Consider the following 15,602-nt stretch of genomic DNA (forward strand, 5'->3'; position numbering starts at 1 on the left):
TGTGGACTGGACCAAATAACTTACTTCTTATAGACAGATTATGATAAAAGTAATTGGTACCACTTCTATGATTAGGTTCCCAAAGGACTGTGACTTTGGTCTCGCATTTTCTCTTTCAGAGCCCTTGCTCAAGGGAAGCAAGTGGCCCTGTTGTGAGTTGCCCATGTGAAGAGGTTCACATGGTAAGGACCTGATGTCTTTGGCCAAAAGCCAGTCAGGATCTGAAACCTGCTAATGGCCACATGAGTGAGTTTAGCAGTGGACCATCCCATATCTTCCAACTGGCATGTCACTTGGCAGATCCACCCTTATCCAAGCCTTGAGATGACTACAGCCTGGGCTGACATCCTGACTGTAGCCTGTGAGAGGCCTTGAGTTAGAGATACCCACTAAGCCACTCATCCTGAGCCATAGAAACTGAGAGACAATATATGTTTGTTGTTCTGAGCTGTTAAATTCTGGGCTAATTTTTAATGCATGTGCCTGTTAGCAACTCTGTTTGCCCTCTCTTTGTTACAACTGGTTGTCTAGCTTTTAATAAGAGGGGAACTATTTTTAGATGAGGACATTAAAGGAAACTGACCCTGAATATCAGAGAATTGTCAAATACAGGGGAAAAAAAAAAGTGTTTCCATCTCAAGTTGTTTATGCAGATGTAGATTACAAAAAACAAACTTACAGTAGTTAAAAAGATAGTTTTCCCCTTGTTTACCCCAAGGAGAGACATATCTACTCACGGAAGTTCACACTGTATATGTAAGCATATACATATAAGTACTGTATATAAAAAAAGACTAAAGGAATACCAAATTGCTAACAGTGATTATCTCTGGATGGGTGGATTACTTATGTTTTCCTTTTTGTGTCTGTATGTTCTACAGTGAATAAATATTATTTGTAAACTAAGGGGAAAATGTTTTTATTTATCTAAACAAGTATTTATAACTAAATAAAGGATGTAATTATGCAAAATAGGATGATAGTACTATTCCTGACAGAGTTGTCGAAAGGGGAAAAGCACATATTCCTTGTAAAACATTAAGCACACAAGAAGGGGCCACATAAAGTTTAGCTGTTAGTATTGTACTGCCCATGTTTCCAAAAGAGGTTCCCAGGTGGCACAGTAGTAAAGAATCCCTCTGCCAATGTAGAAGATGCCAGAGATGCAGATTCAATTCCGGGGTCAGGAAGATCTCCTGGAGTAGGAAATGGCAACCCACTCCACTATTCTTGCCTGGGAAATCCCATGGACAGAGGAGCCTGGCAGACTAGAGTCCATGGGGTCTCAAAGACTCAAACATGACTGAGCAATTGAGCACGCACAGTACACATGTCCAAAAGGAGGACTAAACATTTTCTTTCTGAAACTGTAATAGGGAAGAACCTTTTGTATTCTATTACAAGTTAATCACTAAAGGATGTTGCCTGTAAGCTTAAATTATACATAATGGCCCGATTCTGGGAATCCTGCTCCCAAAGCAATGAGCATTAAGCTAAAATACCTTTGTTTAGCTCACGGAAACATCTTGACAAGGTCCATTTGTGAGTGACTGCAGGGAGGAAGAAATTAACACACTCCCTCTGGAGGATGATGGGAACCAGGACATGTTTGATTTTACTCCCTCCCCATTTAGTATAAAAGGAGCCTGAATTCTAATTCAGGCAAGATGGTTTTTTGGGGGGGTATGAGTCAACTGTTTTCTCAGTTTGCTGGTTTTCCAAATAAAGCAATTATTCCTTGCCCCAGCCACTTGTCTACCAATTATTGGCCTGTCGTGCAGTGAGCAGTACAAGCTTAAGCTTGGTAACAAATTTTGGTGAAGCCAGCCAGGAGCCTTGTAGCTGCCAAGACCACCTGTCCTGAGGATCTGATCTCCAAAATTCCCTTAAGTGGCACTGGCTGCCCCAATACCTGGCAATTGGAGCAAGGAACCAACATTTGGGAGCTGAAGGGCTCTATATGGTAGGGTAAGTTGCTCCAGTGTGTACAGCCAGGAACTTCATTTCCTCCCCACCTTTGGGCTTTTTTTTTTTCCTCAGGAATAAGTGAGTTTACTTTGTTGGGTATTGGAGAAGGAAATGGCAACCCACTCCAGTATTCTTGCCTGGAGAATCCGAGGGACAGAGGAGCCTAGTGGGCTGCCGTCTGTGGGATCGCACAGAGTCGGACATGACTGAGCGACTTAGCAGCAGCAGTAGCCACTGGGGAGAGGAAAGAATTGTAGGACTTCTACCTGATCTGTGAATTGGGTTTTTTGGTTTCTTTGGATGCTAGCTAGCATTTGTTTGTGTTTTGTTTGCCCTGGAAAAGAAGGAATGTTTCATCTATCCCTAAAGAAAGTCCTCTGAAGTGCATTTTGCATAAGGGATCCTATTATCGCTCTGAACCCATGGGTGAAAGGAAAATGATATCTTATTCTAACAATGTGTGGCCCCAGTACCTCTTAAGATCTTCATCTTGGGACCCTGTGCACTATATACTTCTGTTCTTGCTATGTTAATTATGTCATTTTTGGTCATTTATTATGTTGTTAGTGCATGTAAAACTCCCAGGACCAAACTTGAGGGTTTATTTTGGGTTTTCTGTTTGTTCTTTGGGTTTTTTTGTTTCATCTTGTGTGCTTTTGCTTCTCCATTTGCAGCCTTATCAGTTTGTGATACGTAAAACTTTTACTGATATGAAATTGGGAAAATGAAAAAAAAAAATCTGTTCCTGTCCAAAAGTGGGACAGTCCAAGGAGAAAGATGTTGTACTTGGTTCCTAAAATCACCAAAAACTACACATAGAAACAGAAGTGTTTTTTCCATAAATATTAGTAAAATGGTTTCACCAGGTAGACAGCTGACCTTGATTTGTTCTGTCTGCCAGAAACCCAATTTGAATCTACCCTCTTTTACAACTGGGTTTTACATTGTCGTATCAGATTCATGGCTAAAATTTTGGAATGGGAACTATGAGGTCCCTGTGTTTGCGTGTTTGCACATGTGTTATAGATGCCAAAATTAATTTGTAAAGGGGCACTATTTAATTGGCTTAATGGAAATTAAGTGCTTAAACAAATACTCAAATACAGTGAAACTGGCCAGAACAAGTTTCAGGTTCACATGATCTAGGGAATACTTAGTAAGGAAATAATATCTGGTATGAAAAGTTAGCTTAAACTTGTTTTTATATAGACATGTCTTTAGAGTCATCCACATTAAGTACAATACTTTTGTACCTCTAGGTTCACCAGAAATCAAAAATACCTTATTCTTGTTACGAAGTTTATCAGAAAGTAAAATAATGGGACAAAGCTTTAAGTAAATATAAGTAAATGAAGTAAAGAGTTCTGGAGTAAACTCTATGGGAATAATGTTTTGGAAATGTCTATCTAGAATAGTCTCTCCAGATTTTCATAACTTGAAACTAAACCAAATTCTAAGGTAAGACTGAACTTAATTAAGAAATCTTAAAGGTAAAGTGGTAAAAATCTGAATTTCTTTCTCTAGGAGGATAAAGTTTTATTAAAATATTGAACTACTTTTGGTAATTGTGAGTTTCTTTAAGTGATCTGCATTTGCCATTGAGATCTTTAATCATCATTGGTTAACTTTTGATATTTTTTAACAAACTTCCAAAAAGATCAAGTTTTAAGTGGAGTTCATCTGACCTCTGGCTAACTTTGGAGTTTTTCAGAGGGTCTCTGGAACATCTCAAATTATTTCTCTCCATCTCAGAGAGGAATATAGAACTAATTGGGCTTATCTGGTATGTTTAATTGCATGGGAAGCATTATTAAATAAATAACACTTAACACTTCTTAGACTGTATCACATGGGTGAAGAAGTGAAGTGAAGTGAATTTGCTCAGTTGTGTCCAACTCTTTGCAAACCCATGGACTGTAGCCTACAGGCTCCTCCACCCATGGGATTTTCCAGGCAAGAATACTGGAGTGGGTTGCCATTTCCCTCTCCAATCACATGGGTAAATGTAATTAATATTAATATTCTATAAATTATATAGAGCTCCTAACATTCTGGTATATCCTGGTAAATGATATTACTCATAATTTCAGTGTTGTCTTAAACTGTCTGTCACGGCATTAATCAGATTTCTATTCAAATGCATGTTGTAATCCCAGTTGGTTGATGCTAAAGCAAAAAGCTATCCTTTTAATGATAAATTGCTATTTTACAGAGGATTTTGAATGACTCTACAGGAATTTTGTGAAAAATTAGGGAAGAATGATAATCCTTTATGTGCAGGCATCTGTACTATTATCAGAAAAGAAGAAAAGGAAGGGAATGAAAGTGAGGAGATGTCGCTTCAAACCCTAATCCCTCAAACCTTAACTGACCCAGCCAATCTGGCCACCATAACAATACATCCATCCTTCCCACCATTTTCCATTCCTGCCTAGTCCCAATTTCTGACACTGGGGCTCAGGACTTCCCCTCCTTACAGGGATCAGTTAGAAAATCCTGTGTTAGTTTCTGGAGGAGAGGGACTTGTTCTGATATTGCCATTTAAGACCAGACAGGGCACCCGACTGGGCCAGAAGCTACTATGGGAACAGGGTAATTTCCCTTATGCTGTTATCTTATAGGGAGCCTAATTGCAAACAGCCAGCTGGCTGGGTTTCTCAGACTTATTTAATTGGAAAGATCCCAACCCTCATAAGATTGCAACCCTTCTCATAGGGAGGATCCTCTATACATGGAGCCCACTTGACAGCACCCACAGCTGAACCAACTTAGGATCCCAGCGAGGGAAGAAGGCCCTCAGCAGAGCACGACTTGTTAGTGCATCTTGGCAGGGCTTTGAAAAGGGACACCAAAGCAAAAGGGTTTGAACAATATTCAGGAAATTCAGCAAAACAAATGAAGACCTCTGAATTTTTGGAAAGGATTTATCAGACCTACAGACATCATACTAATACAGATCCTGAAAATATTAGAATGGCAAATTTGACCTTTTGGGGCAAAGTGCCTCAGATATCAGGAGAAAGTTATAAAAATTAGATGGAACATTTGGAATGAACATTCCTTAATTAGTAGATGTTGCTTTTTTAAACTATTTAACAGGGAAAAACAGAAGAAAGATGCAAAATGAAACATCACTTTTTTGGCAGAGGCACTGGATTCCCAGAAGGTAACTGGATGAGAGGTAAGTCCCCACTGGGGAAGGAATGATGCATTTACTGTAAGGAGGAAGAACTTTGGAAAACAGAAACTGCTCTAGGCTGAAAACGAAGAACAAAAGATGAGAGCCTCTTATATATGGCAGGGAGGGACACTCTGAATGAAAAGGCCCAAGGGTTCCCTTGGACTTGAGGCATTGAATTCTCCACAGGAACTCCAGGTAAAATTGACAGTGGGGAGTAAGTTGAGTAATTTTCTGATAGACCTCACTCTGGTGAAGTTTTTCACCAGAAAAGTTTGACAGAGTCCCATCAGAATGCTGAAAATCTACAGACAGAGTTCATGAAAAGCCCAGAAAAGTACATAGAGCTCTTTCCCTCAAGATCTTAAAAAAATCCCAAAGATTGCTGTCATCCCTCCCCAGATGGGGACTCAACACAGAGGAACCTGCCCCACCCCGCACTGAAAAAGAGACTTCACTTAAATACCCCAATTGCAAGAAATCTCAGGTAACCTGATAGTGTTGCTGTGGATACTTTTTCAGGGTGGGTGGAAGCATATTCCATGAACAGAGAGTCTCTGAAAGCCCTCCTTTGGGAAATCATCCTGATTTGGATAAGCATTAAAACTATTCATCCTGGAGACCACAATCAATAGGAAAAACCATAAATGTCGCTAAAAATATTAATGTCAAGAGACATTTAACTTAGCATAAGGCCTTGCCAGTTGCCTTGCTATGGATTAATGGCTCCCAGAAGCAGGCTTAAATTAAGCACCTTTAAAATACTGTATGGTAGGCCATTCCAGGTGTCCGCCCAGGTAGGAGAATCTAAAGGTGCTGAAGACCTAGTAGTTGCCAATTATACGAAACTTCTGCACTACACTATTCATGAGTTTGCCTCCAACAGGTCTGTCTATCCAAGAGAAGTAGATGGTAATTCCATTACAGCTGGAGAAGGGGCAACCAGTCTGTTCAGTTTTGTCCAAATAAATAGCATAGGAATCTGATATATGTATTGGGAACTAGAACCAAAACCACAAGTTATTATGAATCAGACAACGAAGTGGTGAGAGGTTTCATCGGGTTCAAATAGGACTGACTAAAGATTTCAAAAAGGACTGACTGAAGAGTCTAAGGAAATTTGTCACTTCCATTCAGCAGAATGGTCTTTGTCCCTTATCCCACAAGACTGAGGTATGGACACCGACAGGGCGAACTGTTAACAGGAAGAACCTTTTGTATTCTATTACAAGTTAATCACTAAAAGGATGTTGCCTGTGTGCTTAAATTATACATAATAGCCCATCTCTGGAAACGCTGCTCCCCAAGTAATGAAAATTAAGCTAAAATACCTTTGTTTAGCTTGGAGGCAACATCCTTACCAGGTCCACCTGTGAGTGACTGCAGGGAGAAAGAAATGAACAGACCCTCTCTGGAGGCTTATGGGAACCAGAAAGTGTTTGACTTGACTCCCTCTCCTTTTAGTATTTAGTACTCCCTCCTCCTCAGAAGGAGCCTGAATTCCATCTCAGGCAAGATGGTTATCTGGGGCATGAAGCATCTTCTGAATTTGCTGGCTTTCTGAGTAAACTTGCCATTCATTGCCCCAACAAGTGGTCTCTCATAATTATTGGCCTTTTATGAGGCAAGCTCTATGAGCTTGGACTTAGTAACAAAACTCCAGAAATCACTCAAAAGCTGAAAATAGTGTGTTTTTAAGAGGACATTGTATATTTTTCAATGTAACATACCTTGTTTGAGATTTAGACAAGGTGGGAACTTTCTTTTTTTTCTTTTTTCGTGTTTCACCACTCAATTTGTCATCATGCAATGAAGAATCTAAGGGAAAGTAAGACAACTGCTCCTTGAGTTTCTTTCGGATTTTCTTCTTAATCTCCTTTGCCATTTCTTCAGCTACCTGGAGCTGGTATACCTGCATCAGCTGTTCCTCATCTAAACCACTGTCTTCTCCTTCCTCCTTGGCCTTTCCACCTTTGTCACGAGCCACACCTGGCTGTGGCTTAGTCCGCGCTTTCTGAGGCGTCGCATCTCCCTTCTCAGGAGCTTCTGGCTCCGTCTCTCGTGCAGTCACCTGGAGCGCGGTTTTCGTAACCTTTTTATTTGCCTTTTCTTGCTTGTCATCCTCCACACGAACATCATTTTTTGGGTCTTCAGTTGCTGGCTGCGGATCTCTTGGTTTGGTTTTAGTTACTGTTTTACTGTTCTCTGGGTTCTTAGTGTTAGCAGCAGTTATAGCATCACTTTCAGTTTCCCTGATTTTCTGAAGACTGCTTGTAACAGCATCAAGCTAGGAAAAGACACAGTAACAGAGTGTCAACTAAGCACAGTTTAGTTCTGTGCAGATAAAATCATGTCGACTGTTTCACAATATGCAGTACTGGAAAGAATCTTTCACTTTCTACTCCAGTACTGTGACACCGTTCTAGGGCCTTTGGTGAGCGCTTTCCTGCTTATTCTCCCAGTCTTAGACCAGCAATCTTGAGAATAAATTCAGATCAAAGGAGTTAACTAACATGGGGAACATGTTAATGACTTTTTAAAAGGGAATTAACTGCTCAAATCTCAAATGTTACTTTCCTCTGGCAAAATGATCCGTATTCTAACCTAATTAAGAGATATCAGTGAAATTGCTAGAAGAGCTATGGTTAAAGTATTTCATGTTCTCTAATAGAAAACACACACAGGTCGTTGATCTTGCTTCATAATTAAATTCAAAAACCAAAGGTTTACAGCTCTAGGATTACTGTGCAATTAGTCTAAGCATTTCACTGAAAAGGCTGCTAGGTATTAAATATTATCAAGTTAAATCAAATGACAGACTAAGCACATACTTGTATTAGTAACTTTCTCCATTTAAACTTACTTAAAATAAGAAATAAACAGAAAATAATGCTAGAAATCAAAAAGGAATGTTACTAGTAATAAAATAAATATTTTGAGAAATTCCCCAAGGATGCAAAACAGGCAGGATTAGATCCATTAAGAAATCCATTAAGAAACTACCAGAGAAAACCACAGACTGTAGGAAAAGACTTCTCCAGAGAAAAGGCTGGTTCTGGGGAAGCCATAACCTCAGGCAAGGAATACAAAAAGAAGGGATAAGCCTGAGGATGACCAACTGAGGAGTTGGGAGGGCACTCTGTTCCCCTCCTCCAGCTGTGTTACATGGTGCCTTTCACCCAGAGAACAAAACAGCTGAACAGATAGACATATGGCTTCCTGTCTCAGGTAGGCACAGCCCTCACCACCAGCAGAAGCGGGTTATGTTGAAAACAACCAACAGGCAGGAAAAAAATTCTCAAACACAAAGATGATTAACAACTGAGAACTGACACTGAGGGAAAACAGCAGCATCGAGAAGTCCACCAACTCCAATAAAACAGAAAAATTAACATGGAAGAAAAACAAACAGCATCAACAAAATAATTTAAAATAAGTAGAATTAATATTAAGAAACTCAAAAAGATATGAGATGAAAAACAACTGCAGATGTTAGAACTAAAATTTTGAGTGACAGAAATAAAAGCTGAAGGGATGTGTTCAAAAACAGAATGGCTAAAACCATAGGGATAAAAGACTGAAGTCAGAGAATTCTCCCAGAAATGACGGAACCAGTGAAGACTGAAGTTCAATTATTGAAAACCCTCATGCTTCAAAGTAGTTAGAATATCTAATATACGTGAAAAGATGGAAAAATGTATTCCACCACATACCCAATATTTTACCATCTTTAAGACTCTTCTGCTCACCTAAAATATATTTCCACATTCTACCTAATAAGGATAAATTCTGAAGCCATAGCCTCCAAAAATCTTTCCTAATCGAATTTAATAAAAATATCTTCTTAAAGGTTTATTTTCACATATTCTGTTTCTAGAAGCAATATATCCATAAAACAGTAAGAAAACAATTTAAAAATAGAAAAAAATTCAGAAATTACTTAAAAAAGAAAACCCAAAGTTCAATCCTAGATTGCCTCACACAGGGAAAATCAATGATAATCTGTTCAGAAACTCATTTTTGTCTCCTTTCTCTGAAGACAGTCATACCTGATAACCTTGAATTTCCATTACATCAATACAGAGCAAATGCTAACTTTTCTGTTTTCTCAGTACCAGGAATGTAGTGGCAATCAAGGTAAACCGTGAGGACACTAATAAATGGAAAAAGATGACCAAAAATTAGAAACAGAGGAAAGAATTATAGTCTAGAAGAAAGGATTTTGAAAATGAAAACCCTGGGGAAGCTCATCATGTGAAGCTCATAAGAGGTTTATTTATTCTCTTCCACTGATCTGTCAACCTTTGTACTAATAACATCATTTTAAATACAATCCTTAGAGCACCTTTGGTAGCATTCCACAATTCTATTGAGATGACAGTTTCAGTACCTTTTAAATTCCTGTTTTTGTGGTTTGTATTCCCTTTTTCTTGCTAATTGCTTCACGAGATAGATTTTACATTACCAAGTAATTTACAAATTTAAAATTTTTGTTGTTCTAATTTTGTCATACTATAAAAAGTCTACTTCATGGAATTTCACATTTCATGGACTGTCACTGAATTTTAAAATCTCTCAAATACATTTGTTCATGTTCTATTTATCTTTAACCATCCGTTTATCTTTACCATCTCTGCATCATTTTTTACTTTAGCTTGTCTGTTTTTAAAAATAAGTATTATTGAGACATAACAAATTATATGAATTACAATAACCATCACCGGCTGAAAGTGTATACTTAAATGAATTCTGACAAACATACACAGCCATGACACCACCTGACTGTACAACTATCAAGATATTAAACATTTCTAGTAGTCTACACAAAATCAATCCCTACCCTCCAAGTCCTGGCCCCACCCAACCACTGATCTGTTTTCTTTCACTATATACAGTTTGTCTTGTCTAGAATTTCAGAGAGATGGAATCATATAGAAGATAGTTTTTTGTTTCTGGTATCCTTCACTCAGCATAAAGCTTTGAGATTCATTCATGTACTTGCATCTAGAATAACATTCCATTTACTGCTGACCAGTATTTTCATTGTATGGAAAGATACATTTTATTTCTCCATATACCAATTAATGGACATTTGAGTTATTTCTAGCTTTGCATGCTATGTTTTCATTTCTCTTGAGTAAATATCCACAAGTGCAACTGCTACACTATATGCTAAGTATACGCTTAAGTTCTTAAATAACTGCCAAACGGCTTCCTAAAATGGCTGTGCCAGTTCAAACTCTCAGATGAGTGAGTTCCAATTATTTAACACACTTGTCAGCACTTAGCATTGTCAATTTTCATCCTTTTACATTCTAATAGGTATGTAATGGTATCTCTTGTTAGGACCAAACTGAAGCCAGGACAGGCTCTAAGGGGCAGGCCCGCAGGCAGTGTAGCTAGACCAATCAAAAAAATCCCCGTAGCCCCCCCCCCGCCCGTGCCAGACCCGAGCCAATCCAGATAGCGATTCGAGGTTTAAAAGTCCTGCACGCGCGTACAGTTTAACCAATCAGCTATGCTGTTACAGAAACAAAGAACCATCTGTATAAAAGTATATGGGATTCAGAACTTGGGGCCCTTGTTGGATTCCACTGTGCTGGATGAAACCTGGGCCCTGGCTCAAGCTAGTAATAAACCCCTTTATGCTTTTGCATTGCTGTGGACGTCTTATTCTCTCAGTTTTGGGGACTCGGACTCTGGGCATAACATTTGGGGGCTCGTCCAGGATCCCTTTAACTGGGAAGAATAACACTCTCCCGGTAGAAGGGGTTTCCTCACTTGGAGGAAAGCTATCTGAACACCGGTGTTAAGTTTGGTTAGCCAGTGTAAGACCGAGGCCCAGCTTACGCACTGGAAGGCAGCTGGCTCTGGTGAGAAGAGAGCTCCTGTCAGGCTTAATCAGGGGCGAATTAGTCGTCTTAGCCAGCGTAAGGCCGAGGCCTGGCATCATGCTGGGAAGGCGGCTGGCTCTGTGAACGCCTTGTTGGTAAGATAACCTACAGGGATAGGAGGGTTCAGGGGGCCCAGGAAGACCTAGTACTGTGTTCTCGGCCGAGGTTTGTCTCCTCTGTCCGTCGCATCTTTGTGTGTGCCAGCATTGTCACTGCTCTCTGTGCATTCGTCGTCTCCTGTGTTCTATCCTGTAATCATGGGGCAAGAGACTTCCACTCCATTGTCCCTTAGGACTGACCATTTTTCTGATTTTAAGTCTAGAGCACAGAATCTATCGGTGTTGGTGAAGAAGAACAAATTAATAACTTTCTGCAGTGCAGAATGGCCGACCTTCCATGTAGGCTGGCCCTCAGAAGGCACCTTTGACTTGGGAACTGTACACCAAGTCCGAGATATCATCTTCCGACTGCGGATCAGACACCCTGACCAACCCCCCCCCCCCACCCGCTCCTTGGGTAAAACCTTTTTTGCCTCAACAGGGATTTTCTACCCCTCAGCTGTTGGCGACATATGTAAGAAAGAATCCAAAGAATCTCAAGGATCCTGATTCAACGGCGCCGCTATATACCCCATCTTGCAGGGGGAATTGTTAGGGGAAGCACACTGATTGAAACCGCCCCACCCTGGCCAGGCACCATAGTAACAATTTGCATGAGTTGTTTTATGAGAGGAGATCCTGATAAAGAATACGGAACTAATAAGCCTCCACCAACCGGAAGAGTTCGGGAAAGGTTTAAAGGAGACACCACCTGTATATTGTGAGCCACGTGGCAGAGCAGTTCTCCTGGGTTTCCTTACCCTGCTGCTCTCCACCTGGGTGCCCTTTCCCAATAAAATCTCTTGCTTTGTCAGCACATATGTCTCCTCGGACAATTCGTTTCTGAGTGTTAGGCAAGAGCCCAGTTTCAGGCCCTGGAAGGGGTCCCTCTTCCTGCAACAAATGGTGACTCTGGTGGGATTCTTCTTCACCGAGACTGACATCCTGACCATTCGGGGTACTCAGGGGCCAGCTTGCCTGCCAATGGACCAGACCCAGTGGCTGCAACTGGGACCCTTTTGTCCCTGGTCTCCTCCTGATGCAGACAACTGGCCAGAGTGCCCCGACTGGTAAGAAACAAAAAAACTTTATTGATCTCTCTCCCCTTCCCTCTCTGTCTCCTCTCCTTAACCCTTCCTATCCTTCCCTGTTTTTCTAGTCCCCTGGTCCTAGACACAGAAATCTGGCTGAAGGGTCCTCAGCCTGAGCTGAGGATTGGAGACTGATCACCTCCTCTTGGCAAAAAAACTCAAATTCTGGTTCTGATTTCTGGTAGGGCCGAGTTCCAGTCCTCCCTTCTCTGGAAGCCCAGGGGAAAGTCCCGTAAGGCCTGGGTATCTGTAGGTGGCAGGGGACGTCTGTAAGGCCACCCCTTTTGCCCCCTCTCCTGCCTCCTCCCCCTTCTTCTTTCAACCTGGCTTCCTTTCCTCCCTTAAAATCTTTGATGTTACGGAAAGGCTTGGTGGGCTACAGTCCACAGGTCGCAAACAGTCTGATACGACTGAGTGACTTCACCTTCACTTTGATGAGGACTACCGGGGTTATATGTGTGTGTTTTAACTCTGTGATCTGTGTAGTGATTTTTGATGGCCATTTTGCTTTGTCTGGCCACCATGTGGTTTAGACCTGCCGCCATTTGTTAGAACTTGATTTTCTTTCCCTGTGCCTTGAGACCAGGGCTCTTAAGAACACTTATCTAGACTATCTCTAACTCCTGACACTGAGGAGGAAAAAAAAAAGACTTAAAGCTAAATCTTGCACTGTGTCTGTCTAAATATGTCTTGGTATGTCTGTCTCTGGGTAATATTTTTGAGGTTAATTTGTATATGAGATCTATTTATCTGGCTTAAAAAAGGTAAGTACTTACAAATCAAGTAATTCTAAATTAAACAATAAATTCCAGGTTCATGTAAACTGGAAAATATTCAATGTTAAATACCTGATATTAATGTTTGTTTGTTGACCTATTTAATATAGACATGTCTTAGAGTACTTAACGTTAAAAAAATAGTTTCATTGTACCTAGGTTTAATATGTTAAATATTATATCTGTTACAAGTTTGTCAACAAGAAAATTACCTCAATTAAAGAAACTTCAAAAAAAATGTAAATGAGATATGAGCTTTTAGATAGACTTTATTAAAAATAATTATGCTTTAGCAATGTCTGTCTGAAATAGTCTGTCCAAATTGGGGTAACTTAAATTGGGTTGTGCTAAACTAAGTGATGGAAGTTCACTGACTAGCTAGCTCATTTCCAAATAGAGGAAAATTTTGAAACATTTATTACTGAACATTAGTTTCCTCTTACAAAGAAGCTAAAGAAATTTGGGACTGTTAATGACTAAAAATAAGCTGGCGCAAAAACTTGAATTTGGCTTTTCTGTCTGTTAAAAGGACACACTTTCTTCAGATGTTAAACTGCATTTGACAATAGATTTAAGTTCATTTGCTCCTTAAATGGTCTGTTCTGTATTTGCCTCTGAAATCCCATATTGTTACTTTGGCTGAGTGAATAGCTATTGTTTCACAGTGACCTATAGTCCCACCAGACTGAGTGCTAGAAACCTTTCTGATATTTGTTGACAAAACTTCATAAATCATTCCATGAAGCACTTTTGGCTTCTAGCTAACTTTGGGGTGCTTCAGAGGGCCCCTGAAGCATCCCAAAGAGAGATATTAAACTGTGTTTATTTGGTTAGTTAAATTACATTAAAAAAAAAAAGATTATCAAATGAGTAATAAATCCGCTCAGGTTATAATGTATGGTACAGTTACTAATACAGATATCCTAAAAATTATATGGAGTTTTTAACACTCTGATATGTCCTGGTATTTTAATGAAAAACCTGATGACTTCACAAAAGTTAGCAAAAGGACTGAATGAACCAGTGAGTATGCTTATAACTTTTATGGTTTCTATCTAAAAAATTATGGGGTTGAATCTTATGTTTTCAGAGAGTAGGGAAAATCTTCCTCTCAAACTAATTATGACAATACTTTGGTAAAATTAAACGTTATAAACAAAACAATTATATTTTCTATCTGACTCCTCCAAAATTTGGAAGTTCTTAGGTTTCCAGTAAGTTTATCAAATGAGTTAGGAAGGTTATCTCACGGATACAAAAATCTCAAGAAATTTTTGAGACCTTAAAAAGGGAAAAATTCACCTAGATTTGTTAGGCAAAATCTGTGATAAGCCTTTGGTGTGAGTTTCCCAGCCTTGTTTTATTTTAAAATTTCAGTCTGAGACTCTATAAATGTTTCAGCAAAATAAAAATCCTATAATCAGTTATCGTTATAAAAATCATCAGACCAAAATCAGTGAGAACAGACCTATTTTGCAAACAAACTAGCCTTAATTTGGTTATATTTAATAAAAATAAGGGTAACTTTAAGGAGAAAAAAGATATTTCAAAATGTTAAATATCAGTTTGTTAATGGAGGTCTGCATCTAGTAAGACTCATCTCTTAGATAGTTCTTTGCTGTTATGAGATGCTAATATAAAATTTAATTAAATTCTTAAAGAACACCCTAAGTTTGTTTCTGAAGCTTATCTTAGTAATCTATCTTTGGATGAAGATCAGATGCCTCATGACCTGCAACCAGGACTGGAAAAAGACATAATTTAAGGGACTGTCTCCAACATGGATGGAAAGACTTTTTTATCAGGAGAAACTACAGTACACCAGGATGAGAAGACGACGACATCAGAGGTAGACAGCTTCCCCGAGATGCTGGACCTGATTCGTATGATCATTTATGTTTTCTTGACTTCTTAGACCTTTGCATATAAGTCGAATGCTTTTCTATCATAGGCCTGATCCTATGCTAGTTTCAAAATCAATCCAATTGTTGGGTTTGTGGTCAATAACCTGTGTCTAGTTCTGGCTTATCTTGGTAAATTTCTCTATTACCAGACTTTAACTGGTTGGCCCTGAGAAAATTTACTTAAAAAATTAAATCCTACTAAAGATAATCAGTCTAATGACACTAAAAAACTGGGCTATGTTCCTTATAGATGGTGCCAATATATAATTTTCCTGAAAGATAAAGATTCTACAGGGCAGACTAAGTCAGATGACCTGAAGATATACTGGGCTACATCTAATGAAAGTTCTTAACATAAGTCTTACTTGTGACTTTACTAATACTGCTGGCTATGTTATTTGTATTTCACCTGTTTTACAAAATTGCTGTTTCTTACACTGTGTGTGTGAGGCTTCTAATAGAATAATATATAGTCCCATATGAGATCGATGATGGTAACAGTGTAACTCTAGATATGGCAAGTAGCAACAAGACCAAAAAGCTAGTAAGACAGGTAGTCCAGAGAATTTTAGATACTGTTTCATGGCCTAGTCCAGTAACAGCATATTGAGTGGCCTGTTTACCTGAAAATGAACACCCTCAGCACCACGGGATAAAATGGTCATGAAGTGCCCCCCTCATAATCATGGTCAA

The 15,602-nt window shown here is 39.3% G+C and overlaps 1 protein-coding gene across 1 annotated transcript in view; it reads right to left on the reverse strand.

Moving 5' to 3' along the window:
• The window catches only part of AHI1 (Abelson helper integration site 1), a 240,372-nt gene that overhangs the window by 202,549 nt on the left and 22,221 nt on the right, over positions 1 to 15,602 (reverse strand). Inside the window, exon 4 of the mRNA XM_052645614.1 lies at positions 6,877 to 7,433. Within this exon, the coding sequence (XP_052501574.1) occupies positions 6,877 to 7,433 (557 nt within the window). The remainder of the gene's footprint in view (positions 1 to 6,876; positions 7,434 to 15,602) is intronic.

The sequence above is a fragment of the Budorcas taxicolor genome, chromosome 9, assembly GCF_023091745.1.
Source record: "Budorcas taxicolor isolate Tak-1 chromosome 9, Takin1.1, whole genome shotgun sequence".
Classification (NCBI taxonomy): Eukaryota; Metazoa; Chordata; class Mammalia; order Artiodactyla; family Bovidae; genus Budorcas; species Budorcas taxicolor.